Genomic DNA, 27,146 nt, shown 5'->3' with positions numbered 1-27,146 from the left:
AATAGTTCCTTACATGTAATATTATCATATTTATATGTGGTTTTATGAGTTCACTTATTTATATATATGTATATAGTTTCTAGATTTGTTATCAAATGGGTCCTGTCATATTTGTTGCAGGTTATTTCAACTAGAATTGTTAATTGATGGTTTTTTTGTTCTCTATGATAACCCAAGTCTAATTATATGAGAAACAAAAGGGGCTATCGGCTTCTATGCAAACTTGATAATCATCGTTACGGGTCAAAACAGGGCCGGTCTTAGGGTGGGGTTGGGTGGTCGATGGCCACCGGCCCGACACCCGTTAGACCCAATTTTTTTTAAATAGATGTTTTTTTATGGAAAACAATACGTATATTTAATGTTAAAACTCAAATAGATAACAACTAGCTTGTTGTAGTGGCAAAGTGGTATAACTTCCAACCAAAAGGTTGTGGGTTCTATTCTCATTTGAGACATGTTTAAGTTAATTTTTATAGAAAAGTCTTTTATACAACCCAAATCATAACCAAGTAAGCTTATTTAAAAATTAAATTGTTTAAACCCTACAAAATATTCCTTTCACTTAAGGCCCAAACTATTTTCCGCCTTTGGCCCAAAAATTTTTTTCACTTTTCGGAGCCGGCCCCGGGTCAAAACTAAACCTATAACATATGTTTTCGTTTTTAGATACTTATAACCAATTTGGTTAATGCTATATATGCATGTAAGCATATATAGAATAAAGTAGACTTTCTTTTATTAGTTAATAGTTTATTAGGGGAAAAATTCTCAAAATAGCCCCTTTTAGATAAAGAAGTCCCAAAATAGCCCTTTTTTTCTCAAAATCTTTTATAATTTGGACTGTCAAGATGTATTAGGAATAGATAAAATAAAGACGAGATTTTGAAAGAACATCAGGTAAAAGACGAGATTTGGGGAAATAATGTCGGTAAAGTTCAAATTATTTGTAATCTTGGAGCAAAAGTTCAAATTTTTCAAAAACGTTTTTACTCAAAAAAACCGTCTTAAGAGACTGTATTATTATGTTTCCTACCTTTCACGTCCATATTTTAAAATTGTTGAAAAAAAAATATATTTTTTACTATTATACCCCTAAACCACCATCACACACTTGAACCACCACCGCTACCGCACCCATCACCGCCGTCACCCCCACCCCATCACCACCACCGGTTATTAAAAGCCACCACTACCGCACCCATCACTGCCGTCGCCCCCACCCCATCACCACCACCGGTTATTAAAAGTTGAATGAAGTTCTCGTATGCATACCTTACTTCACACCACCATTGCACCCATAGATGAAGTATAAGTGGAATTAAAAGTGCTTGGAAAAATCCTTAGATGTGTGCATTAAAAGTGCTCTCCGGTAAAGATGATGGTGGCGAACGGTTATTGTTTTCTAGAGTGGGTGCAGTGGTGGTGGTGATGGGGTGGGAGCGACGGCGGTGATGGGTGCGGTAGTGGTGGTGGTTCAAGGTGGTGGTGGTGGTTTAAGGGTATAATTGTAAAAAATAATTTTTCCAAGAATTTAAAAATATGGACGTGAAAGGTAGGAAACATAATAATACGGTCTCTCAAGACGGTTTTTTGAGTAAAAAAGTTTTTGAAAAATTAGAACTTTTGCTCCAAGATTACAAATAATTTGGAATTTACCGACATTATTTCCCCAAATCTCGTCTTTTACCTGACTTTCTTTCAAAATCCCGTCTTTATTTTTATCTTTTCCCAATGCGTCTTGACAGTCCAAATTATAAAATATTTTGAGAAAAACAGGACTATTTTAGGACTTCTCTATCTAAAAAGGACTATTTTGAGAATTTTCCACTACCAAGAGATGGGTTACATAAGGAACCGGTCATCAAATAAGTTTCTATGATTTTGTGACCCAGACTGGTCAAACTATAAAATATTTATTAGAACCTAAAAATCATCTCAACTATATAAATTTGAAGGCAAAAAAGAACCTTCTCGAGCTGACAAATAAGCACGACCCCTTGTTACTCTTGTTCTTTTCTTTTAATCGATAAAACATTATGTCCGTTTATATTTAATTTTTTATGTAACTGTAAATATCCAATAAAGTTAATTTTGACATTATAATATTTTCAAAAAATTATAAAGCTAAACGTATTTTCAACGTGTGAACTTGATCGCCCCAAACATATTCCGTTTAAACATGTTCTCATATTTGACCTTAAACTGACCTAGTCACCTAGACACATTTAATATAAACCAAATTACATCTTGCTGTGTTCGTATCACATCAGAAACGCTCATATGTAACTTCTAAACTAAACTAAACCTACGCCTTGCTAGCTAGGTTCGTATCACATCAGAAGAAACACTCATATCATATAACTTTTTATACACCTTACAAAACTACTAATAGAAACAAGACTTTAGTGACAAAAAAATGTATGTACTCTAACACTACTAGAACCGAACGTTATAAGATTCGCAAACAAAAAAACCAAAAGTGCAAAAAAACTCCCAAAAAAGAAAAAAGAAAAGTAAAACTTTAAGAAGCAAACAATCAATCAAGCAAAAACCAATATCTATCTTCCACGGTATCCCAGCTTTTTAAGCTTGTCAATATCAATATTCCATCACCTATGGGCAATTTATGTTTCCTAATCAACTCATCTATTATTCAATGAGTCATGTCTAAGACGTATAGCCTAATGCCGTTTGAGTGCCGGTAATCAAAGCCTTGAGAAAAGAATGAAAAGCATGCCATGCTTAAACATTATAACTTTTTGCCATTAATTACAATTTCTTTTTCGATATTTAACAAATATTCATAACCATGGAATATTTATGGATTATACAAGAAATTCAGAAACGTTAGGGGAATCACCTATATGCTTTGTACTAAAAAGAATTGTGATAATACACCAAAGATGAATACTTGGTAAAAAAAAATGATTTACACAACTTATTTACATATTCAGATCTCAATTAAGACTATCGGTACTCGACCCACACCCATCATCTTTTTTTTCGAACGGCAACTTTCATTACACAAGCCAAACTAGCAAGAAGCTAAGGCCGACAATACAAAACAACAAAAGGAAACACTTAGAAAGAAAAATTACACCATTTTCTCCAAGATAAGTTTTTAAACGACAATATGTTCTTTATCCAAAGAAACGCCAAAGATTTAACGTTATCAATCACCTTATCAACCGAGCTGTCCTTATTTTCAAAGATAGTTTGGTTCTTTGCTTTCTATATGCACCAACATGTAGTCATAATAATACCTTGTAGAACCTTTTTCTTTTTGTTGCAAAATGGAGCTGTTTTATGAATTATTAGATCACGAACCACGAATGCGGAAATGAGAGGGATCTTACACCAAGAGCCAATACACTGCCGAACGCGATTTGCCATTTGACAAGAGAGAAGCAAGTTATTTGTGTTTTCCGAGCCTTCCTCACATAATGAACAGATGGTCGTATTGACCATAATGTTTCGAAAAGCAAGAACTTCCCGAGTCGGTATCCAGTCCATCTTAGCTTTTCAAATGTAAATATTTATTTTTTTTGGGACCCACACCCATCATCTGATGTGAACAATTGGGCCACTAAGAACAGTTGCATAGTGTGACTGTGGTGTCTTTGGGTGTCCCTGCTTCTTCTCCCTTTCAATGTTTTTGCCCACTCGACCCTTAGGTTTTAAGAGAATTTGGTGTTGTAGAAATAAAAAAAATTATGTAAACACTAATTGATAACAAAATTTTTGATATTATTATTTTATATTGAAACATTATTTTTAAAATTTAGTTGGTATATGAAAAAATTATATAAATTTCTATTTAGTAAATAGTTGTATTAAAATTAGTAAATATTGTCGATATAAACTTCCAAAGAAATGGTTAAAAAAACTACAGATGGATGATACATCAACAAGAGTGGTGATAGCAAAAATCCGTAGTCTCAAAGTTTCAAAATACCCAAACGCCCAAACCATCGTGTTTATAAATTAATTATAAACTGATTTTCACCCGACGCGTTGCGCCGGGGCAGTTGGTAAAACCTCAACGTTGAAACCCGAGTGTTGGTAGAGCCTAAGCGTTGATAAAGCCCGAGGGTTACATCGGTGAGTTGACGCGAATTCAGTTAGTATTGTTTACGTTCGTTACGGTACAGACACCATTAACATGTAAAAGTATATTCGTCAAATTAACATATAAAAAAATAAATTCTTCAAAATGACGTTCGTTTGGTCGGTAAACCTGAGCGGTGGTAAAACCCAATCCTTATCGGTGCAGGGCCTTAAGGCGGTGACTTGACACATATTTGGTCGATTTCGGCTAGGTTACGCTTGTCACGGTACCGGAGCTAAAAAAGAGAAAAAAATATATAAAAAATAAGTAGACCAATGGGGTGGTGTCGGTCGGTAAACTCGAGCGTTGGTAAAACCGAGCATTGTAGGTCCCGAGCGTCAAGACGTTGAGTCTATGTGAATTCGGTCGGTTTCTGTCACGTTCGTTATGATATCTGAATTAAAACAAACAAAAGAAAAAACAGATCAATTGTCATTTGGTCAACTTTCATTATGTTTGTTACGATACTATAACGAAAAAAAATGCCATGGACTAGTATGGTGCCGCCAAGTGACCCAATGACGACTTAGCGGCACCAAACTTGTGTTTTATATATAATAAAATAGATAAAGATAATAGATAATTTGTTCATTTTTAATATTAAAAATACGTGCCCCTAAAATAATACAACGTATCAAAATCTGACGAAAACAAAAAACAAAACAAAAGGAAAGTAATCATTTGAATTCTAACGTTCTCAATAAAATTAATAAAATATAAATACCATATAAAAATCAATAAAGCTTCTCATCTTTTATAGAAAAAATAAAGTCTCTTCTCAACCTAATATCATACAATAAATATTCGCAACTAATTAAGAACATTAAAAAAACCAATAAAATATTTTATATAAATTAAGGCTTCTAGACTATTCTATAACTATTTTAATATAATGTTTGCCGTTCAAAAAAAAAACTATTTTAATATAATATAAAATATAAATAATACGTTAATTTTTATGATAACATGAATATATTAATCAAACCATCCCACCATGTGTAAACATTGAGATACCTATCAAAGAAGCTTCAAACGTGTCTAGTTAGATAACTTAATCACCAATAAATGTTTCTAAGCAATCCAGACTTTAGAAGGATGTAGAAACAAAACTTAGACGGCAACAAACAATAATTTAATTTTTTAATATATTATTATTTATTATTATTATTATAAGAAATAAATAAATAAATAAACCAAAACCAGAAGCAAACATCCAAACCAAATTATATTCAACTTCAACCAAATTCACTTCTTTATGTTTTGTTTTTTCCCTTACATTTAATGATCCAATCCAAACCTTTAAAAAAAACTATAAAAATAAAAAAACCCTAACCTTCCCATACCATACACCCTGACCCGAACCGACCCGGTCTCCTTCAGATCCGGTCCACCTTATCAGCTTTAACAACCGGATTAGCTTTCTTAATCTCCTCCCGACCGGTTTTCTTAAAATCAAACTCACACTCATGTTTCTCAGGATACCGGTGGGCCCCACAAAACACATCCCCACACTTGCACTTAAACCCCATAACACCAACCTTCTTGTTACAACTCAAGCACCTGTTAGACGGCTTCTTCACCGGCTCGGCTTCAGCCGGCGCCGGAACCGGCTCAGATCCGGATGATGACGACGTGGCAGGGGCTTGTGGTGAGAAGTTGACCACCTTGTTGACCAGCTTGTCGACGGCGGCTACAGCCGCCGCCGCCTGCTCTTCTTGGATCCGGAAATCGCGGAAGCACTTTGAACAGAAGCCGTTGGTGGCGGCGGCTCCGAAGAAGCCGCAGCCGTTGGCGCATGGAGCCGGCTCGGAAGGTTGGAAGCTTGTACCGTCGTTCATCTTGTTGCCATCGGAACCCATCTTGTGAATTGAAGTTGGAAAACTAATAATAATGTCGTGATTATTATTATTATTTGTGTGTGTAAATTGAAGGGAAGAATAAAGGGGTTGAGGGGTTTATATAAAGTGGGGATGAAGTGAGAGAAAGGTAAAGAAATGATGTTTGAATTTTTCTTTGTGAATAAGTTATTGATATGTAACTTGGGATTAGGATTCCTATGAGATACCTATAAGACCAATATACCCTTGTATTAGCTTAGTAACTTAATTAGGACAAAATAAAATATGAGTAACTTAATTGAAACTTTATTAATATTATATGAAGTTAGACTCAACTTAATTTTGTGTATAATCATATTTAATTCTTTATGTTTATCTTTATAATTCAATTAAAAATCACTTTTGTCTTTAAATTTTGTACATGGTATCTTTTTAATTAACTTTTACCTTTTTTTTGGTCTCGGTTTCCACTCAAAAAAAAATTTATAATTATAAATATCAAATTGTGAGCTGATAAATATAAAAAGTCACCCATTCATTTTACATAGATAATTTTTATAATTTATGGATAAGAAAGACTTAGATGAAGTGGGTTTTTTTCTTTTTTATGTTTTTCTTATATTTTAAAATAAAAATCACAAGGACTTCAATTTATGTGCTTTTAGATGATACTACAAGTATTTTACATATTGCATTGTAGTTATAGTTTTAATTGACCATATACCGTATAAACACATACCGTTCTACTTTAAATTTGATTTTGTATTCAACTAGTCTCGAATATTAATAAAATGAACGATGATGAAAAGATATATTTGAAAGAAATATCAACTAGAGAAGATTAGATATTTATATTATATGATTTAAATATCAAACGTTAGCAATAGGTATTGTTAAGGTTATATCTATATACCCTAAGGCTGAGGGGTGTGGAGCGCTAGAAAGGGCGCAAGAGGCCAGCCGGTCGCGCCCCGGAGCGCGAGGACCACACCACCGAGGCGCGAGAGGGGCGCGAGCGCGGAAAAAGAGGCAGGCGCAAGGGGTCTCGCGGGAGCTGTTGGGCGTAAAGGGACTTGGGGAATTGTGAAAGAGACGTTGGGGTCTTAAAAATGAGCCGTTGGCTCTTTAGTTAATAAAAAAAAAAAAAAAATTCTCTATATATATCTATATCAAATACAAACCAACAACAATATAAAACATACAATTTTCTCTCTATTAAACCTATATCAAACCCAAACCAACACCAATATCACATACCAATATCACATACCACACCCAAAACCCAAAATCACCCCATCTTCCAAACCTTTTTTTAAAAACATGGCTGGAAATTGGTACCCAAACATAGATTCAGATTACAGTTACGACGATTTATGGTCGGCACCGGACCAAGCGATGTTTTATTCGGGGTCGCAACAACCATCCGGCTTTCAACCATCCAACATACAACCGTCTCCTAACTTTGTAGTTCCGGAGACACAAGAACCAGAAGGTGAAGCTGCGGGACAAAGAAGACGCGTCCACCGGAAAAAACAAATTGCAACGGACGGGTCGGGTTCGGCTTCGACCGGAAGGACGAAACGGAAAATCACTCCGTGGTCATCGGATGAGAAGGAAGCCCTGTGTCGGGCTTGGATAGTCACTTCTGAGGATCGGCGTTGCGGTAATTGTTTTAACGTTTTTAAAAATGATTTTTAATAAAAAAGTTAAATAAAAAAGTTAAATGACTTACAAATTTATTTATGCATTTTGCAGCGGACTACCAAAAGAGCAAGGTCTTTTGGACAAAGGTTAGGGAGACGTTCTATTCGCTCGTTGGGAGTACAGAGCGGAACGCCGATATGATTTCGGGTCGGTGGACCGAAATCAGAAAATTTGTCGGCTTGTTTACTAATCTGTTCAACAGGAACGCCGGTCGTATGAGACCAAGTGGCAGTGACGATTTGGCGGTTTATAATTTCACTGTCGAAGAGTGGAAGCAGGAGTGCCTGCGGAGGTATGGGACGGTGAAGACGTGGGACGATGTAAAGGTGTGGGAGAGGTTGAGAAGGTGTTCTAAGTGGGTTGAGCTGGTGGCGCCGGACGTTGATGCGGAAGTAGGGCCGAAACGGACTAAAACTAGTTCGTCTGGAGCGTACAGCTCTTCCGCCGGGTCGGATTGCCGGGTTGGATTCGACCTAAACGTTGCAGGGGAGGAAACGTCTTCACCGCCGAGGAGGCGGCCATTGGGAAGGGACGCCAGGGGCAAAAAACCGGCTGAGGGGGAAGCCGTAAACATCAACGATCTTGTTGAATCCCTCAATAAATTCAACAAAACCATGGAGGTGGTCTCTAATGACAAAAAGGAAAAAAAAAGAATGAGAGATTTGGAATTCCTTACAAGAGACTTCAGTAACCTAAATCCGGTCGACCAAATGCTGATGGAAAAACAAAAGGAACGTATCCGGAAGAGGTTGATCGAAGAAAACCAAGCCGAAGAATAAGAATAATGTTTTTTTTTAGTACTTTAATTTTTTTTTTAGATATTAATGTGTTTTTTTAATTAATGTGTGTTTTTTTAAATAATTTATGAGTTTTTTAATAATACGTTTTTTTAATACATTTATAAAAAAATAAAAAAAAAACCGCTCGCGCCCCCTCTCGCGCCCCTCCACACCATGCCCCGGGGCGCGAGCACCACTACCAACACCCATCTTATCAAGTTTCTCTCTCTGCCACACGTCACAATATTATTGGCTGGCGCCCCCTCTCGCGCCCCCACTCATTTCAAAACATTTGTGGACCATAAGAAGTATTTAAACTTTTCTCATTATAATTTAATGTAGATATTTTAAATATTTTATAATTTTTTCATTGTCACTTCACTTCAAATTAAAAACTATAGAAACTCAACAACTATTTTCTAACATAAATGCCGATTTTGGAGATTTCTTTGTGATAGATATAATAAAACTAAAATCTTTCAAATTATGAAGATACTTAATTCTTGATGAAGAATTACTTTCGTCTAGAGAGAGGAGCATATAACGCCAAAGGTAGTAAATCCATTAAGGTTTACCTTATACTATTAAAGGGTTTATGACACCGACATAAAATCGTCTTACTAATGTTTTCTTTAATAACTAGGTGCCGTGGATACCCACACGTGTTTTGGTGGGCATTTGTGACATCAACAAACAAGACCCTTGGTTATGCGAGTGTTGTCTTATCTTTTACGATGGTCATATAGAGATATTCCGATGTGCTTATAGAAAGCTAGCATAACTCTGATTTTAATCCGAAGGACAATAGAAGTGTATAGATGTAACTTCTCATAGTATGACATCATTTGTATTTGTAATCAATGTATATCATGTAAGATAAAAGCGTAAGTTAGTAAGTCATTCTTCTCCTCATTTTTTTTGAAGGCTAACCGGGTGTTTGGGATTGCTTATTTTGAGCAACTTATAACTTAATAACCTTTAGAAAAGTTAAAAGATGTTTGGTATTATGATTTATTGTGAGAGGATAAGTTAATAAGTTACAAAGTTGTAACTTATTAACTTACGAAAAAAGTTATAAGGAGGTAAAATAAGAAATCTCAAACACCCCCTAAAATTGTACATGGGACAATAAAATTGTACTTGAGACAAGTTGAGACTAGATATGCAGTTATATAGGTAACATAAATACCATTCGTGTAATTAAATAAATTCAAAATAATAACCTCAACGTAGCCTCCTATAGTAGGGTATTTTTCTGGTTAGTTTTTCGGGCAAGTTGTTTGGGGTTTTGGCCAGAAAAAAGTGACCTGATAACTCACCCATACAAATTCAGGTTGTTAGAATGGTAGGGTTAGAGTTTGTTCAGATTGGGTTGTTCGTTTTACAAGTTTAAATGTAAAATAATTATAAAAATAAAAAACTATTCACAAAATAACATCATGCTACTGATTATAATTCACAAAATAATATCATAAAGTTTCAATAATATCATAATATGATATGGTAATGTTCACGTCCAAAAGCTAGCTATAAAACCTAAATTTTCAAATATTAAAGACTCCAAATCAAAACACATCTATAAAGTAAAGATAATAAATTTTCAGGTTATTATTGGGTTTTGTGTTTCCAGATCAATTTTTTTTTTTTTGGTAGAGAAAAAAATGAACAGATAATCAACCCATTTAAAGTTTAGGTTGGTCGGATTCGGGTTACTCAAGTTTGGTCATGTGCTCTCTACTTCATGTGGCTTTGAGTCGGATTTGATGTTCAAGTATGGTTAAAAAAACACACCCCCTAGATATCCTCCTGTGAAATATCGTATAAAAATAATTTTTATTTTTATATAATAAATTTTCACACCACTATGTAGAGAACCAGTGTGTTTACTTCGCGCGTTGCGCGAAGAACTTGGTAATGGGCTCAAGTTTTTAAACGTAGATATGCAAACACATCATAACGACTTTTATTTCGATACCAAAAGGTGTTTATCTAAATATAAAAAAACTTGGTTGGTATCGGTTCGACTCATTACGTTATCGACGTGGTACCACACTCACTATGGTGCTGTTTGTTTTTTAAGAGGTAAAATGTATGCAGTCTACGAACCATATCTGCAGACATCTGCAACAGAAGAGATTTTTAACATCTGCAGAAGAGATTTTTGACCAAACCTCTGCAGTGTGCAATAAGAAGACTGTTTGTTTTTTAACATCTGCAGACTGGTAAAATAAACATAAATTTAAATAAACTGATTTTTTAAAACTTATTAAATATATTGAACAATTCAAAGAGGGTGTATATATATTTTATAAAATTATCATACTCTGGTAAACAAACTTTAAAATCAAATTCCTTGGAAAATCACTAATCAACAACAATATAAAAAAATACCATAACTATAACTATCAAACCGTAATTACATTAATAGTTGATTCTCTTTACTCGGCCTCTCATGGCCAGCCTTCTGATGGCCGACTCAGTGATTCCGGAGATGGGGAGATTGACAGAGATGGAGTTTCCGACGCCAGTGGAGAGATTGTTGGAGATGGACTAAACCGGCTGGCTGAGAAGAGGCTGTCGGAGGTGGGGTTGGAGGTGGTGGCAAGGGCTGGAGTCGTGGTCAAAGCAGCGGCGGCGGCCGGATCGTCGTAGTGGAGGCTGGGTGGCTGGCTGGCGGCGCGATTGTTGTGAGGGGGACAGTCGGTTGGGCGGCGACTGTGAAGTGGTGGTGGCTGAGGTGTGGTGGAGGAGAGGGAAGGGTGAAGGTGGGAGATTAGGGTTTGAAGAAAAGAAAATATAATACTGAATAGTGTGAGAAGAGGTTCAAAGAGATAAGAAGTGGAAGGACCATGTCTGCACCAAGAAGATGGCGCGCAGACGTTTTTTAATTAAATGTCTTCAGAAAAACAAACAGTCTTCAAGGCTAAAGGTCTGCGCGTGGTCTGCGCGGCGCAGACATAAGAGGTCCTGAAGATCTTCTCACAAAAAACAAACACAACCTATATAGCTTACAATAAAAAATTTATATCCTATTGCGAATACAATTTCTTTTTCAACGAAACTTATATACTTTATTATGAATACACATCCGTTTTAACGACACTACATTGATGAAATAAACATGTCGTAACGGCATACTAAAAAGTCTAAAACTTCGTATGACGTTCATTAAAAAAGATCAGTAACTTAAATATACATATATAATAACAGATTAGGGAACAATTAAAACCATGAATACTTTAGGAGGGCAAAATTAAACAAAGTTTAGCAAAACATAATGCTTGAGATCAAATTACAGCACTTTAAAACTTTGAAGGGCTAATTGAAAGAACATAAAAATTGAGGGACTAATAAAAACCAAAGCTTGAATATGCAAAAAATGAAATTTCAAAAGTACCCTGAGTAGCTTACTGTAGCTATTTGTTTCCTTTTATATATATAGGTTAATATTATAGGTTAAATGGGCTATTTGGGAAATTTGCATGCCCATATCAAATTGCCTATTTGCAAAAGTGCAAGAATCGAGGTGGACTTTCAGTTTATCGAGACAATACAGGCAAATACGAGCATAGGTAAATCTCACGCATTCCTAAAAAAAACTGTTGATGTAGTGCATATGTGCACTAATGTGTATTGCACGTATACAATATTGTTTTATTGCATATAATACAACATAATTGCATTATACATATACACACTAATGAATATATGCAAATACAACACTAATGCACATATGCACTATATATTGATGTTTTTTATAATATAATGCCATTGCACATATATACAATACAAAAAACAAAACCACCATAACGTTGTACCAGAAACCATGATTCCTATCAGAAACACCATGACAACTCCATAAAGTTTAACGTACCCTTTTTTTTTTTGTAAAAAAAGAAAAAAAATTTTGACAACAAACACATGCAAAACTCCTGAAATATTCTTAGGGGTCCTATGCTAAAACCTATTCCATCTGTGGTGCTTAGCCCATGTTTAAATATAAGAGTATGAGATACGAGTGAGATTTGAATCTACTGCGTCAAATAAAATAGAAAAAGCTGAAGTAAAAACTTCTGACCACCCTATTCAAGTTAGAATGACACTTAACATACTTATTCTTAAATTCAAATTAAAAGGAAAAAAAACTCCATTAATGTGGTTTAAAAAACACCCCATTATGTCGGTACCAGTACTATGTAGGCACGAGGCTCTCACTAATTTTCTTTTAATAAAATAATACGTAATGGTTTAACTAACAAAATAATTATCTATTTTTATTTTATAATATTTTTGAGTGTATGAATGTTATGGTTCAATTTGATTGTGACCTCACACCTCGGAGCCACTTAACATGTTAATACGATAGCGCCCTTTGAGGCTAAAGTCCCACCCAAATTGGTTGCAATGGCTTGGTTGAAAATATGTAGGGGAGGTGGCGGTGGCGTGACTGGCGTCACCCCCATAACACTGTATCGTGATAATTAATAAAATAGTAAAAAGTTATACCGTTATTAAAGATAATCCAAACAAATTTATATAGACGATAATTTTTTTCTTTCACACTCCACGTTGTGTTTGAATATTTATCAACTCCTTGTTAATTTTTAAAGAACACGCATTCACATTTTTAATAATTTTGTAAATTTTGTATTTTATCAAATTTCAAGTTTTTATCATTTTTCCAATCACTTGTAAAACCTTTTTTTTTCTGATTTGGTAACATAGTTTTAATGGTCCCAAGTTACAACAATGTATCTTTTAACGACATAATAATCACGAGTGCAATCTTCGGTTTGATCTGAGACCGAACTTCAAGATCTGATATCAGTTGGCTTGATACTACAACCAAACATGATGTATCACTGTGATTGAAGTCAATCGGCACATGGTATAACATACCGCCCTTATCCAATGGATCCTAGGGAGGTAGGTTCCGGCCATGGGCCAAAACTGGTTAACTTGCAAACATGTTTATATCTTAAACATAGTTTATTTGAATTACTTACAATATTTGCAGCTTCTCAGTTTCATATAATTTATTGAGGCATTGTTAAAGTGTTAAACAAGAAGTGGTGTGATAATAATGTATTGAAAACTCCTACCTACAATAATAATAAAATAGACATAATGTGAAAAAGGCCAAGCCTAATATGATTGGTTTGGGCCTACTTGGGCCTTAATTTAGAAGGCCTATTCTAATTCAAGATTGTAGAGATCCGGATTAAATCCACAACAAGTCACATGGTTATAAAACCCGCTAGAGGCTAGTCGAGCGACATGGTAGGAACTAGCAATTAATCAGGTTAGATTTTTATATGTAATTTTGAAAAATTACATATAAAAGTTCACATAAATACTTCAAAATTCACATGGTATAGTTCAAACATAAACAATTAAACGTAAACATAACAGCTCTAAGAGAAAAAACAGCTGGGGTTAACGGATTAAAATCAAGGTCCGATTGCCTTCCAGGAATTTTAAAAATATGAAAAAAAATTTAAAAAGGACTAATAATTTTAAAAATTATTGATATGGGCCATTTTGGCCCGACTAGATCCGACTACTGATTAATGGGACCAATTATCTAAATATGCGTCAGCCTAGGGACGCCAAGTGACTAGTCCTTGATTAATCCCCGCCTAGATGCAATTTTTACAATACTGCTAACTCGTTAGGAATTAGCATCAACAAGTGGACAAAAAACAATATGGAAACCAAACCCGAGTTTCCTAAACTCAACCCGCTTTTGAAACCAATCTGGCCGAACCCATTTTGGACCTAGCCCGTAGGGCTAAAAGCGGGTTGTAACACTATACTTTGAAATTGGGCAAACCCGATTTGAACTGGTTAAAGCCCATTTTCAAACGGCCAAACCCGATCGACTCCCCTAAAAAACTGGTTCCAGCCCAACCCGACTTTGACTTGGATTTTAGTAGCAAGAAAGACCCAATGCTATGAAATAACCCACTTTCATACATTACATGATAATTCTAGTCTTCAAGTTACACTGGTTATTTGTCATGATTTATACAAATTCTTTATAGAACTTTTAGAAACAGAAGAACGAGTGGTTTCGACTGATCTGATCGGTTCTGAACTCATACAATACTTTATATAATTTATTTTAATAAGTATTTGTTGAAGTTGTCAACATCCAGCTACGATCTTCTCCCTTCTGAATCAGCAGCTTGTTGTCCAAGTTTGTTTTTATCACATGTTTTATTTACCTAGCACTACTATTTATTTGAGATATCTATCTTGTAAGCAAACACCTTTTCATTTTCAGTCTTTAGTAAACAAGAAAATCTTTTGCGCAAGTGTGTCACTTTATTACTCAACGATCTTTTGAACCCGTGTGTTACATGGGATTTATCAAACGATAAAAATAAATAAGGTACGTTATTTCAATTGTGATTCTCAAAATACTTATAAATTAATTTAATATAGGCTTTAAAGGAAAAACAAACGGGTTAACGAAAATTACTAAAATAGCATGGTTTTAGAAACGTCGAGTGTGGATTTGCAAGAAATTTAAAAAATATGCTAAAGTTACGTAGTTAGTCAAACTTTAGGTATGAAAATGACACTATGTTATTAAATCCACACTATATTATAACCCGCTTGACAAAATGATTTTGACCCATGACCCATGGATAGTTAGAATAAATAAGATGAAATATTAGAAATTAAGAGAAATGTAAGCTTGACACATAAGCTTCAACATTTTCTTTTATTAGTATTGTAAGATAAGATGTAAGATAAGATAAAATTGCTTTGGTTCCATTTATGATTTCCACTTTCTAATTCAACAGTATTTGCTAATTATAATAACATAAAACATATTATTAAATAATTTATAAAAATAAACTTGTCAATTTTATATGGAATCAGTTCCGTGTTAAGTTTGTATGTGTTTTCATATCGTGTCAAGCAACCTTATAATTCATAAATCCAAATATATTGTCACATTTATCAGGAAGAAAAATTACTTGGCAGAAGTTTATGCAATTTGTCAGAGTCATGTATACATGAAGATTTGCATAATTTTCAAGCACAAATGGGAAAATCTAGAAAACCGAAACCTAAAAAACCGAAAAAACTGAACAATTATTTTTAATTTTCAAATTTTATTTTAAGTTTTTTATAAGAATTTATTAAAGACGGGACTCAAATATTTCAGCCAAATTGTATATTAATTAATTAGTTATTAATTTACAAAATGATTTAGGCCTAAATTTTGAAGCTCAAATGGGAAAGTCGAGAGAATCGAACCCAAACCTGCATAGAGAATTTTAAGTACTTAGCCAGTTACACATAAAAACAAACCACAAGGACTTGATAATTTTCTTGCAATGACCTTGAAAACTTATGCACAGGAGATGTTTGCGGCAGGCTCGGATACTTCTGCAGTGACCATTGAATGGGCAATGTCAGAGCTGATGAGGAATCCAATGGTGATGAAGAAAGCACAAAAAGAACTCAGGTGAGTATTCAAAGGAAAGACGAAAATACACGAGTCCGATATTCAAGAACTAGACTAACTAAAACTAGTTATTAAGGAAACAATAAGGTTGCATCCTCCAGTTCCTCTTTTGTTACCAAGAGAGTGTCAGGAAAATTGTGAGATAGGTGGATTCCGTATACCAGCAAATACAAAAGTTCTAATTAACCCGTGGAAGATTAGGCTCGATCAGGATTACTGGATCGACCCTGAAAGTTTCATAACAGAGAGGTTTAGTGAGAGCTCTATTAATATGATGGGAACAAATTTTGAATATCTACCATTCGGGGATGGAAGAAGAATGTGTCCTGGCATGCTCTTGGGGTTAACTAATGGCGAACTACCTCTCGCGATGCTACTCTACCACTTCGACTGGGAACTTCCAAATGGGCGAACGTCTAATGATTTCAATATGTTGGGAGTCTTTTGGAACGACTCTAAAGCGAAAGAATGGCTTGCTTTTAGTTCCATATCCACACAACACAAGTTATTGAAATTACAGTCTTTTGTTACTTTTATGTTTCTGTTCTCTTGTGTATTAATGTTGTGCCCCAAGGAATAATTCAAATTTATCAGCCTTTGTTTTCTTTTTTTCTGTTCCGGTACATTGTATAGTTCCAACTTCCAACAATGTATCCTTTTACAACATAATAATCAAGAGTGAAATCTACTGTTGATATAAGGCCAAACTTCAAGATCTGAGGTCAGTTCTGGCCCGATACTGCAACCAAACATGAAGTCTGATTATGATCAATGTCAATTGATATATGGTGTAACGTAACACCGCTATCCAACATACCCTAGGGCCTAGGGGACCTTGGTTGCGGCAATGGGCCAAAAAGACCAAGCCTAGTAGGATCGGGCCTTAATTTAGAAGGCCAATTCTAAACCAGGATTGTAGTTATCCAGGTTAAATCCACTAGTAGACTGTAGATGGAAACTAAACCCAGTTTTAAATCAAAACTCAGCTTGATTTTGAAACTGGTCGGCCGCACCCGGTTTGGACCCGACCGAACCTGACCTGTAGGGCTAAAAGCTGGTTGTAACACTATAGTTTGAAACAAGTCAAACCCTACTCGAACCGAATCTGGTTTTAAACGACCAAACCTGCCCCCCCCCCCCCCCCAACCCCTAAAGAACCGGTTCCAGCCGGACCCTGTAACCTGGGTTTGACTTTTGTTGACCTAACCAAAACCAGTTTAGAACCTGTTTGTGCACCTCTAGCTGACGTGAAGGCTCGGGAACCGCTTCTAACAGTCTATTTTGATGTTGACAGGTCAAAGTCGGATTTAGGGACACGAAGTCACGAAGAACAATTGCATGCAGTCACCAAGAACATCACATATGCAGTAACTCCTGATCTTGCACTATTGCCAGGATCCAAGTCTAGCTACACGGATTTTGGTAGCAAGAAAGACCCAATATTATGAAATGATTTGTTTGCATAACTTACACGATTACAAGATTTATACAACTTCTCAATGGGACTTTTAAAAATTTAAAACAGAAGAATGAGGAATATAAACTAATCGGTTCTGAGCTCATACTTTCTTTTTAGCCCAAAGCATCACAAGAGAAAACCCCATTAGAGACATGACTACAACCTGCACAAACACCAAGAAAGAACCAGTTACTTCATGTACAAGAAAAAAGTACGGCCCGCAAAGAAAGTGATTAAGACTATCTCCATCCCATGGACTATAGAGGGAATTGTGGGAGAAAGTTTATGTGGCGCCTAGGAGGCATTTAGGGAGTTTTTGGTGGATACCATCCACCCTAAGGGCTTTGCCCGTTCAAAATCGTTGGCCCCGTTAACTTGTTTTTTGTTTTAATCCTCTAAGTGCATTAGTAACTTGTACACCATGTGCTTTAAGCCTTTAACGACATGTACACCAACATTTATTATTAACTAGTCATTTTAAATGTAGTAATTGGGTAAATAACACCATTTTTTTATTTCTTTTAGATGATACTTTACTTTATTTAACTTTTTTACTAGCAATGTATTTGTTTATTATAATGAATTAAATAAAAATATAAAATAATTCGATTTGGTATAAAAAATAACTTGATTATGAAAAATAAATTAAAAAGTGGTGATGATGTGGAAATTAACGATATTTGTAGGGTTGGATAGAAAATGATTGTGTTTGAAGGATTAGTGGAAATCGATGTGGCCCCTGGCTGGGCGCGTTTGTGAGTGTTTTTAGCCCATAGGGTTGGAAATATTAACATTATTTCAAGTTAGTTAAACAGTTAAGAAAAAACAAACTTACTGATATTGCAGGAGGTACACCAACAAGTGGATCTTGAAAGAATTTATTTGCTAGTGCAAGGGCCAACAAACTACTCTGCATACCTATAATTTTAAATAACTTGTAAATTTTAACCCAAAAAAATATGATTTTTTTCATTTTATAGCAATTTTTCAATTATATTAAGAAGAAATGTAGAACCTGTTTCATAAGAAAGTGTTCTTTGAAGAGGTTTGACTTCTGGTTCGTTGTGAAAAGCAATGCCAGTAAATGCATATCCAAGTATAAATGCTGATATATGAAATGAGGTAACAAGTAATAAAACTGATATCCCGAAAGGCGATAAAACCGAATTGATGTTAATTGCAAGCGGAGCCCCGACACATAGAGATGTCACTATTACTGATAATGGTGGCAAAAATGGTTTAATAGCACCTGATATTCTTGGCAAAAACCTGTATATTACACAAGAAAACGCATGTAAGATAAAAAAAACTTCAACAAAAGCTGAGTTTGACTTTTAAAGTCAAACTTCTTACTCGTTAAAGTTGAAGTTGATATGAGTTTAAGGTGGAGATTTCAACTATTTACCTATGAACAGGTCAGTTCCAGTTGTGTTTTATACAAATATTCAGATTATAACTGAAACAAGAAAGAATTACACAAATGGTTCATGTGGTATGCCCAAATTTCACTTTTAGTCCTTAAGTATGAGAAAGTACACCACTGATCTCAACGTATGTATACTGTCACACAAATGGTGCCTGACGTGGATGAGGGCTAAATTTTACTATTTAAATGCATGTGAAATCAGAAATGATTAAACTACCCTTGTCCATTCGTGTAATTCTTTCTTAAATAAATATTATTTACGTCTCATACTTAATGCACCCATTAACAAAAGAAGTTAATATGTGAGGGAAAAAGTGTTGACATACTAAAATATAAAACCATGTTTGACCACAAACTTGTTTCTGACCTGTTACCCGACCAGTCAAGTATATTCTTACCGGTTAAGAAGCAAGCCGGCAGCAACAGGTGAAACAACAATCTGCAAAATATTGGAAATCATTCCTTTAACATCAACAGGCAACTTCTTTCCAATAAGCAATAGCGACAATAATGGAGTCACAAAAACAGCACTGGCAGTAGATATTGATGTCATAACAATGCTTAGTGGCGCCATCGTAGGGTCCGTTAAAAATGTGGCATAATTCGATAGCTGGGCCCCACTAACACACGAAGTTAGCATGATCCCAGCACCTGAATCAAACATTCTTGAAATTAAGCATACAAGAATAATAAAAGTAGAAGAAAAAAAAACATATAATATTACCTAACGAAGTTGGAAGACCAAACAATGTCATGGCCATTGTTCCAAACAAATAACCGAGAGCCGGTTTAATAACAAATTGGCCAACATAACCAGCAAGTATAGCTTTAGGTTGGTTAAACGCTTCGATAAAATCTTTTTCACTTGAATTTAGCCCAACTGCAAACATTAAGAAGCCTAAAGCCGGGGCATAATATCTGAAATATAAAAACAATTTTCATACAAACACTTCATATTAAGGAATAACACTTTGGAAATACGGGAATATTAATTAACCTGCTTGTAAACCATGTGAAAGACGGTGGATAGACAAGAGCCAATATTGTAGTAGCAATAACTACTTGAGGTAATATCGAGTTGAGTTTCTTCAAAACATCGACAAAAGACTCCTTTTCAAGTATCTGCACATCGCAAGCATAAAATACAACAAGATGTACAGAAATGTTAACCAAAAGTTTCAATATTGTTTGAATAAATCACTCGTACCTTTTTCTAAATATAAAAACCAATTAAGTTTCATTATTCTTCCATTGTAGAGAAAATTTTGACAATTGTTTAAACTTTAAATTGAAGGACCTAAATGGAACAATTACGAAACCTTGTTATTATTCAGTGACCTTTTTCTCTAGGATTACCTCGCACTACTACTTCATATTAGAACTTGTAAAGAATAATCACTAAATAGTAACCAAGCTTCAGTATTGTTCCAATAAAGTCACTCATACTTTAGTCTAACCATAAATACCACTCAACTTTCAATAATGTTCCATTATTGTGAAACTTTTCATAATTGTTTAAACTGAACGACCTAAATGAAGTTATGAAACAATTTTGAAACTTGGTTCTTACACGGTATAATAACCCACTTTCATATGTGTTGCAGACTTGCAGTGCAAACGAGACGAGCCGCTTGCGAGCTACTTGAGACCGGATCGATAAAAATCTCAAAACTGGCTGAGTTATTTTTGAGCTGGAGCCGAGCCCAAGCCTCAAGTAAAGCTCGTTTAGTTATCGAGCCCGAGCTCGAGCCTTGTCTATTTTTAAGTTTTACCTCTTTTAGACTTCTATGTATTAATTTGACACTGCATAACTGAACTTTCGCTTGTTTACGGTACTACACGAGCTTAAGCGTAGCTTAGGCTTGTTTAAGAACTTTCTCTATAAAAATAATTAAAAACGTGTATAAAGTAATTAATAAATAATAAACGAGCTGAGCCCAAGCCTCAAGTAAAGCTTGTTTAGTTATCGAGCCTTATGCATTTTAAAGTTTTACCTCTTTTGGACTTCTATGTATTCAATTGACACTGCATAACCGAGCTTTCCCTCGCTTAAGGAACTACACGAGCTCGAGCCTTATGTATATTTTTCTCAAAAAAAATAAAAAACATATACAAATTAATAAATAAATAATAAACGAGCCAAGCTAGAGCTTGAGAAAAATGACTCACGAGCCGAGCTTGAGCTTTAGAAAAGAAGGCCGAAGCTTATACAAAAGTAATTAAAAGCATATACAAATTAAATTAATTAGTTAATAGTTAATAATAAATAATAAACGAGCCAAGCCAGAGCTCGTAAAAAAATGACCAATGGAGGCTGAAATTGATACCTGAGGTGAAACTGGTGCATAATTAGGGGATTCATCCGGATCAATCCATTGAGGAGACTCACCAGAGACACGCCTATCAACTATCAATCTGGAACAACCTCTACCTAACACCGATTAACACAAAGCGTTCAATGCAAAAATAAAATCAAAATCAGATGGTTTACAATTCAAATAATAATAATAATAATAATAGAAATGACTTACGTAAAGTTATTAGGGTTTTAGGACGAACTGGTAACGCGATTGGAGTGTTCTCTGCTGCAAAGTTTGTATAATTAGTTACAGAACAATAATAATGTTGATGGAATATTATTATTAACAAGTTAATAATATTGTTAGGTTAGGTTAGGTTAGGTTAGGTTGTAATATAATACCTGAAGAATACGTTCGGATTGATGGTTGATTATTATTATTATTATTATTATTATTATTATTATTATTATTATTATTATTATGAAATTGAAGGTGGTGGGAGATGGTGTTTCGAAGGATCATTGTGTTGAGATTCAGGGATCACTAACTGAAATTCGGTCTATTGGAAGAATCCGATTTAAAAAGTTTAGTAATTAATAAAAGATAAGTGTAAGTTTAAAATAATTATTATCACGATTTTAAATTAAACATGATATTATAAATTTGACCATGTTGCTATCATTTCGGTCAAAACTTGCAAAAGCCAATATAATTTTTTTAGCACATTTATTTTCACCTCAAATCGATTTAAAATAATTATTAGTGGTCTAGGTAGGAATACTTTTGGTTTTAAAGTGGAGACTCAAATTTTATCTCTACTTGTGTCACTTTTGGTGAATTATAACAATGGAAGATATGAGCTGGGTCTTGTGAGGTTATCAGGTTGAATCTCGACCCTTGAAGGATTTTCACCTCACCATGTGTCATGCTAGAGAGAGGGAGTTCTTCTCTTGTAGCGGCACAACCACTGTCAAGTGGCAGTCGGCGGTATGGTTTTCTAGAGGAACACCCAATCCAAACTCTGAAGCCAGCATGGACCCGGTTAAGACAACGTAGTCTGGACAAAGCGGGGGCTCTCCAATTTAAAAAGTGTGATGGCCAAAACACAAGAAATTCGTTGTTCTACAAAGTTAAAAAAATATTTAAAAAGTTTATAAGAATTTAAAACCATCTTCATTTTAAAAATATAAACACCATATCATTAAACAAATATGATGATAGTATGATGAGTAAGTTAAAAGCATGTTAGGTAACCATTTAATATTAGTTTTTTTAATAAAAATGCTAATATATTAATTAAGTAGTTAATTAATTGGGCATGCTTGCAACACATTTTTCTTTTTCTTTATTTTATTTTAATAGTTTGGTAAATAACTAGTGTTGAAATTTGACCCCACATTAGTAAAATAGCTAAACACACTACTAAACAAATTTTTACGGATTGTCTAGTTTTGTTTGTTGTTGTTATAGTTTTGTTTAGGAATCAAATGAAATTTATTTATTTATTTTATGAATGAGCAACGAATAAAGCATGGCTATCTGGGATAAACCCAATAGAAAAAGAAATGCGTACGAACGCTGAATAGAACTTGAGGCCTTGCAATCTCTGTCCAAATCTTCACTTCCCTCCAATCCAATACTAGTTAAGCTAAAGCACATGACGAAATTTAATTTGTTTGATTATGTATTTACAGGATAATCATATTAATCACAATATCACATATCATAGATACTTCAATTTATATATGAATTAATAGATTTTGATTCTGATATATCTCCAACATATATTTTCCAAAAAGTGTAGCTAAAAAAATGCCTAAAAATAAACGGTCTACACTCTACACACATTAAAAGTTGAAAACCCACTATAATTCCCAAAATCATTTAATTTGTTTTACTTACTTATTTATCCACATATTTTGTACACGAAAAAATTATATACACTAATCTTAACTGTAAGATATATCATTACTATTTACTAAGATAAAAATAAATAAAATTGACAAAAACAAACAAAACAATTTAAAATGATTTTCGCATAAGTACCAAAGTATCCAAACTAACATCATTCTCATCCAACATAAACAGTTCAGTCATTTATTCTTTACCAACATCCACCACGAGCCGCCAGACGCAACACACTCAACATAACTGCGAGTCTTCTTCCATACGCGTGCAGGAATTTACCATCTCGTACCTCCCATCCGAGTCACCATTTAGTCCACCTTTCCCAAACTGTGCACTAAGTTGTTCATTAACCCAAACCGCTAAAGAAACCGCATGGTCACGAATAAACGAATTAGCAGGCGGGCATTTTAACATATTAATCAAAAGCTGATTATACTGCATCAGGCTAACAGACGACGGCCCCAAATCTTTTTTTCGAAAATATTGAATAGCCTTACAAACATGCTCGCACAAATTACCCTTTTCTCCCCACTCACAACCACAAATAGCATACTCTGACCCCGGGTTCCATACAACGTGAACCACATCTCGATCATCTTGGTCAACAACTTCGACCCGCTCACCTTCTGTTGCTACATCAGTGTCGGAAATCGTTCTTGATTTTGGCCATGTGGTTAAACCACTCGCCCATTCGTCTTTCCAGTAGCGTGAAAAGTCATCTTTGCCCTCGTACTCGTCAAGCCAAAAGTAAGCTTGTACTTTAGTAGCCAGTTTAGTAATCAACCAATCGGCTCGCTGGTAAACGTTATCATCGGTCTCGTTAAGTAATCTGATTTTTAATTGATTGTGATAGAATTCAAGAGCTGATGAAGTTTCTTGGCTTGCAAGTGGTAGGGTTTTCAAAGCAGTTATCCAAGACCCTAAGGAAAATAAAAATTAAAAATATTAAAAGAAAAGTTAAATGCTTATAAATTAATAATAATTGTTATTTGTTACTAACCCATTCTTGGATACCAAACTGCCTTGAAGTAATCCATGAAGTTTGTGCAATTTACAAAATCTTCCATGATTTTATCAAATGATTCGACCGTTCCACGCCCTTGACAAACATCTTTAACTATTTGACCAAGCGTTTTAGACAATTTTGCGCGTGTCTCCATACGTGAACATCTTTTCATTATGTTTTTATGCCACGCGTGACGAACCCGCCAAAAGCATAACAATACAGAGCACTGAAATACTTCCCTGATTGGAAAAAAAAAAGAAACAGGTTAAGATAAGTCAAACGGGTTAGCGGGTTAAAATAATAATAATTTTGTAATTATAGTGATGAGCAAACTTGATAGCGAGGACATCTAATAGAGGATAATCAATTATAAAGCCGGCTAATTTCCACGTGGGATCTTTAGTTCGGACTCTATTGAAGAGGGCCCACATCCATCTATATGAATCGCCAGGTGTCAGATAACTAGGGGATATTATCCATGCCACCGGTATTGCTTTGTTGTCTGAGTTGAAAACAACAAGACTTTGGATCGGGCACTGCAAGAAGTTTGTAATGTGAAAATTAACAAGTTTATAATAATAATAAACACCATGAGAAAGACTATTAAAATAAAACACACTCGGGTTGAATGGGCAAGACCGACCCACATTGGCCCCAAAACACTTTTTTCTCCAGTCACTAATCAAAAAGTGTTACAATGAACCAAAACTGAAAAAAACCGGAATAACTGACTTAACCAAAATAACTGAATCCAATTAAAAAAATTGAAGGTTTGATTTTACGCGTTTTCAAAAACAGATTTTCGGTTCGGTTTTGCTATCAACCAAAACCGAGAAAGTGTTTTAAGTAAACTATAAGATATTAATAAATGGTAATTAGGTCCAAATGTGTGATAATCAATCATTAATCATTATTAAGAAAAAAAATTAAGCCCAAAGTTTTGAAAATTAATAAACGGCGTAGTACAAAAATTTAGGTACAAATGAGTAATAATCAATTAATAATTATTATATCAAAAAAATTAAGCCCAATGTTTTAGGCCAAAATTCATAATTTTGGGTCCAAAACTTTCAAGCACAAATGGTTAAACAAAAAAAAAACTTAACAAGTTAACCGAAAAAATCAAAATTGAACAGTTTTAAAAAATCCAAAAACCGAATCTACAGATTTAGTTTTCAAAAATCCAAAAACCGAATATAGAAATTTTGGTTCGAATGGAGCCCAAATTTGACCAATTCATAAACAAACGGGTCAAACATACCTTTAATTTATTCGTTCCAAATCTTGAATCTAAAGCAAGAAGCCGTCCACTTCCAAACCGAATCATTTGTTGCAACTGCCATTCTGTTTGAATCCCCAACAAAAATGGTTCAATCTCACTAAACCCCTCATAAAAAAACACAAGATTCCGATGACTCTCAACCCACAACCCGACGCTGACATCATCATCTTCATCAAGTTCACAAATTGCGCGTCTAATATTCCTTTCTTGTATCCTCACATGCCTGTGAGTCAAAAGATCATCTCGGCCACAAACGCCCCCATGTTTCTCAACCGACTCATTATGTCTTTGCATTATTGTTTCAACCGGGATTCCAACGTGCAATAAACACATGACACGTTGGTGAAGGTCCTCTGAGATGAACGGTGCATACATCGCACGTGTTCCGATGGCCTTTGTGTCTTGTGGGCCGTGACATGGTAATCCCTCTTCGTCCACGTGCTTATCTTTGTTGTATATGACCAATGCTACGTTTGGTTTGGCGACTAATCGTTTGACTATGAAGTGGCAGGTGCACCCTCTTTTGGTGTTCGGCCTACCAGCGGATTTTTTGTTGGGTTTGTAAGCGTTCCTGCTTGGTCTAACCACACCGCCTTCTCTGTGATCGTCTGGACCGAAAGAACACCAATACCTATAGAAACAACAAAATTCTCAGTATGGCTGACTTCAAAAGTAAAACTTATTACTCTTTAAATCTGACAAATGTGCATGTGTTTAGCATGCTTGTAGTTGAATGGGAGTGCATGAAACCAAAAGAACCGATCCGTAAACGAACTGATATTAGCAAAACCAACAGCTTGGTTATAACCGAACCAAACCTTAGAAACCAAAAGAAACCTGTTAAAAAACGACTTTTCTAATTATATTTATGGATTATAAATGGCGAAACTCAAAAATTTTAGGCCCTCACGTTTAATAATCAATAATAAAAAATTGGCAAAAAAAGGCCCAAATTCATTGTTTTGAGTCTTTATCTCAAACAAAAACTTCAAGACCAAAGGAGAACCAAAAACTGAAAAGAAACCCATTGTTAAAACCAAAAAAATCGAAATGAATGATTTTCAAAATCCGGAAACCGAATTTTCAGTTTTTGGTTTGGTTTGAGCCCAAAACAGACCTGTGCACACCCCTAGCTGAATGCGGTGCCTGGACGTGATTCAGAAAGTGATATATGACACTCAATAATCAGAATCAAATAACTAGTTATAACAATAGAGGGCGATAAAAATATTAGTATACGGGCATGCTCGAATTAGTAAATCAGGTGCATAAATGTTTCAAAAATCTACAAACGTAAGAAATTAACAGATAAAATGAAGAAAAAAACAGTTATTACTATGCAACCACAAAATAATAATCAAAACTTACATAATATACTCATGAATACCATCGACTTTAGGCTTCAAAGTCGATTTTCGTCGTCTCCTAGCTTCTACATGAAACCTCGTAGGACAATCTTTATTCTTAGATTCACCACGAACAAAATCACCAACTCTAGCAAACGGAACCAATGCAAGTCTATCCACTTTGCCACGGTAACCTTTTACCTTCGACCAAACAAGATCACAGGCCGAGAACTCCAAGGTTGGAGGGTTTTGCACCGGGAGAGACAGTATCGCATCCCACCTCGCCATCTATGACACCAAGAACAGAAATTTTATTATTGTTTGCCCTGATATTAAGGATCAGCAATTGCACAAGGATAGGGGTGCAAACTGCAAAGTAAGGAGTGTAAACGAGCTGAGCCCAGCTCAACTCGTTTTGACTTACAAAAGCTCAAGCTCTTTTTATAAAGCTCAAGTTCGGCCTCGTTTATTATCTAATAACTAATTTATATACGTTTTTAAAAA

The 27,146-nt window shown here is 34.9% G+C and overlaps 2 protein-coding genes and 1 pseudogene across 2 annotated transcripts; all 3 read right to left on the bottom strand.

Annotated features, from left to right (window-relative positions):
- Window positions 1–5,318: 5,318 nt before the first annotated feature.
- LOC143535431 (zinc finger A20 and AN1 domain-containing stress-associated protein 1 pseudogene) lies at window positions 5,319–6,013 on the bottom strand (annotated as a pseudogene).
- Window positions 6,014–17,462: 11,449 nt separating this feature from the next.
- On the bottom strand, window positions 17,463–19,919 carry LOC143535430 (putative sodium/metabolite cotransporter BASS6, chloroplastic). The gene is made up of 6 exons (XM_077029688.1): window positions 19,798–19,919; window positions 19,525–19,718; window positions 19,199–19,451; window positions 18,390–18,643; window positions 18,210–18,292; window positions 17,463–17,537 (listed from the first exon to the last, which is right to left on the bottom strand). The coding sequence occupies exons 2-6, from the start codon at window positions 19,688–19,690 to the stop codon at window positions 17,475–17,477; spliced, it is 819 nt and encodes a 272-aa protein (XP_076885803.1). The 5' UTR covers window positions 19,691–19,718; window positions 19,798–19,919; the 3' UTR covers window positions 17,463–17,474.
- Window positions 19,920–23,206: 3,287 nt separating this feature from the next.
- Window positions 23,207–26,930, bottom strand: LOC143535449 (uncharacterized). Its single transcript, XM_077029698.1, has 5 exons — window positions 26,665–26,930; window positions 25,276–25,927; window positions 24,348–24,550; window positions 24,009–24,253; window positions 23,207–23,928 (listed from the first exon to the last, which is right to left on the bottom strand). Exons 1-5 carry the CDS (start codon window positions 26,928–26,930, stop codon window positions 23,243–23,245), a joined length of 2,052 nt encoding a protein of 683 aa, XP_076885813.1. The 3' UTR covers window positions 23,207–23,242.
- Window positions 26,931–27,146: the final 216 nt, after the last annotated feature.

Source organism: Bidens hawaiensis, unplaced genomic scaffold, assembly GCF_021521415.1.
Source record: "Bidens hawaiensis isolate Kalapana, Puna unplaced genomic scaffold, B.hawaiensis_p1.1 tig00010472_1, whole genome shotgun sequence".
In the NCBI taxonomy this organism is placed as follows: Eukaryota; Viridiplantae; Streptophyta; class Magnoliopsida; order Asterales; family Asteraceae; genus Bidens; species Bidens hawaiensis.
The sequence above is the reverse complement of the archived record's forward strand: the minus strand, read 5'-3'. Positions and strand labels throughout refer to the sequence as shown.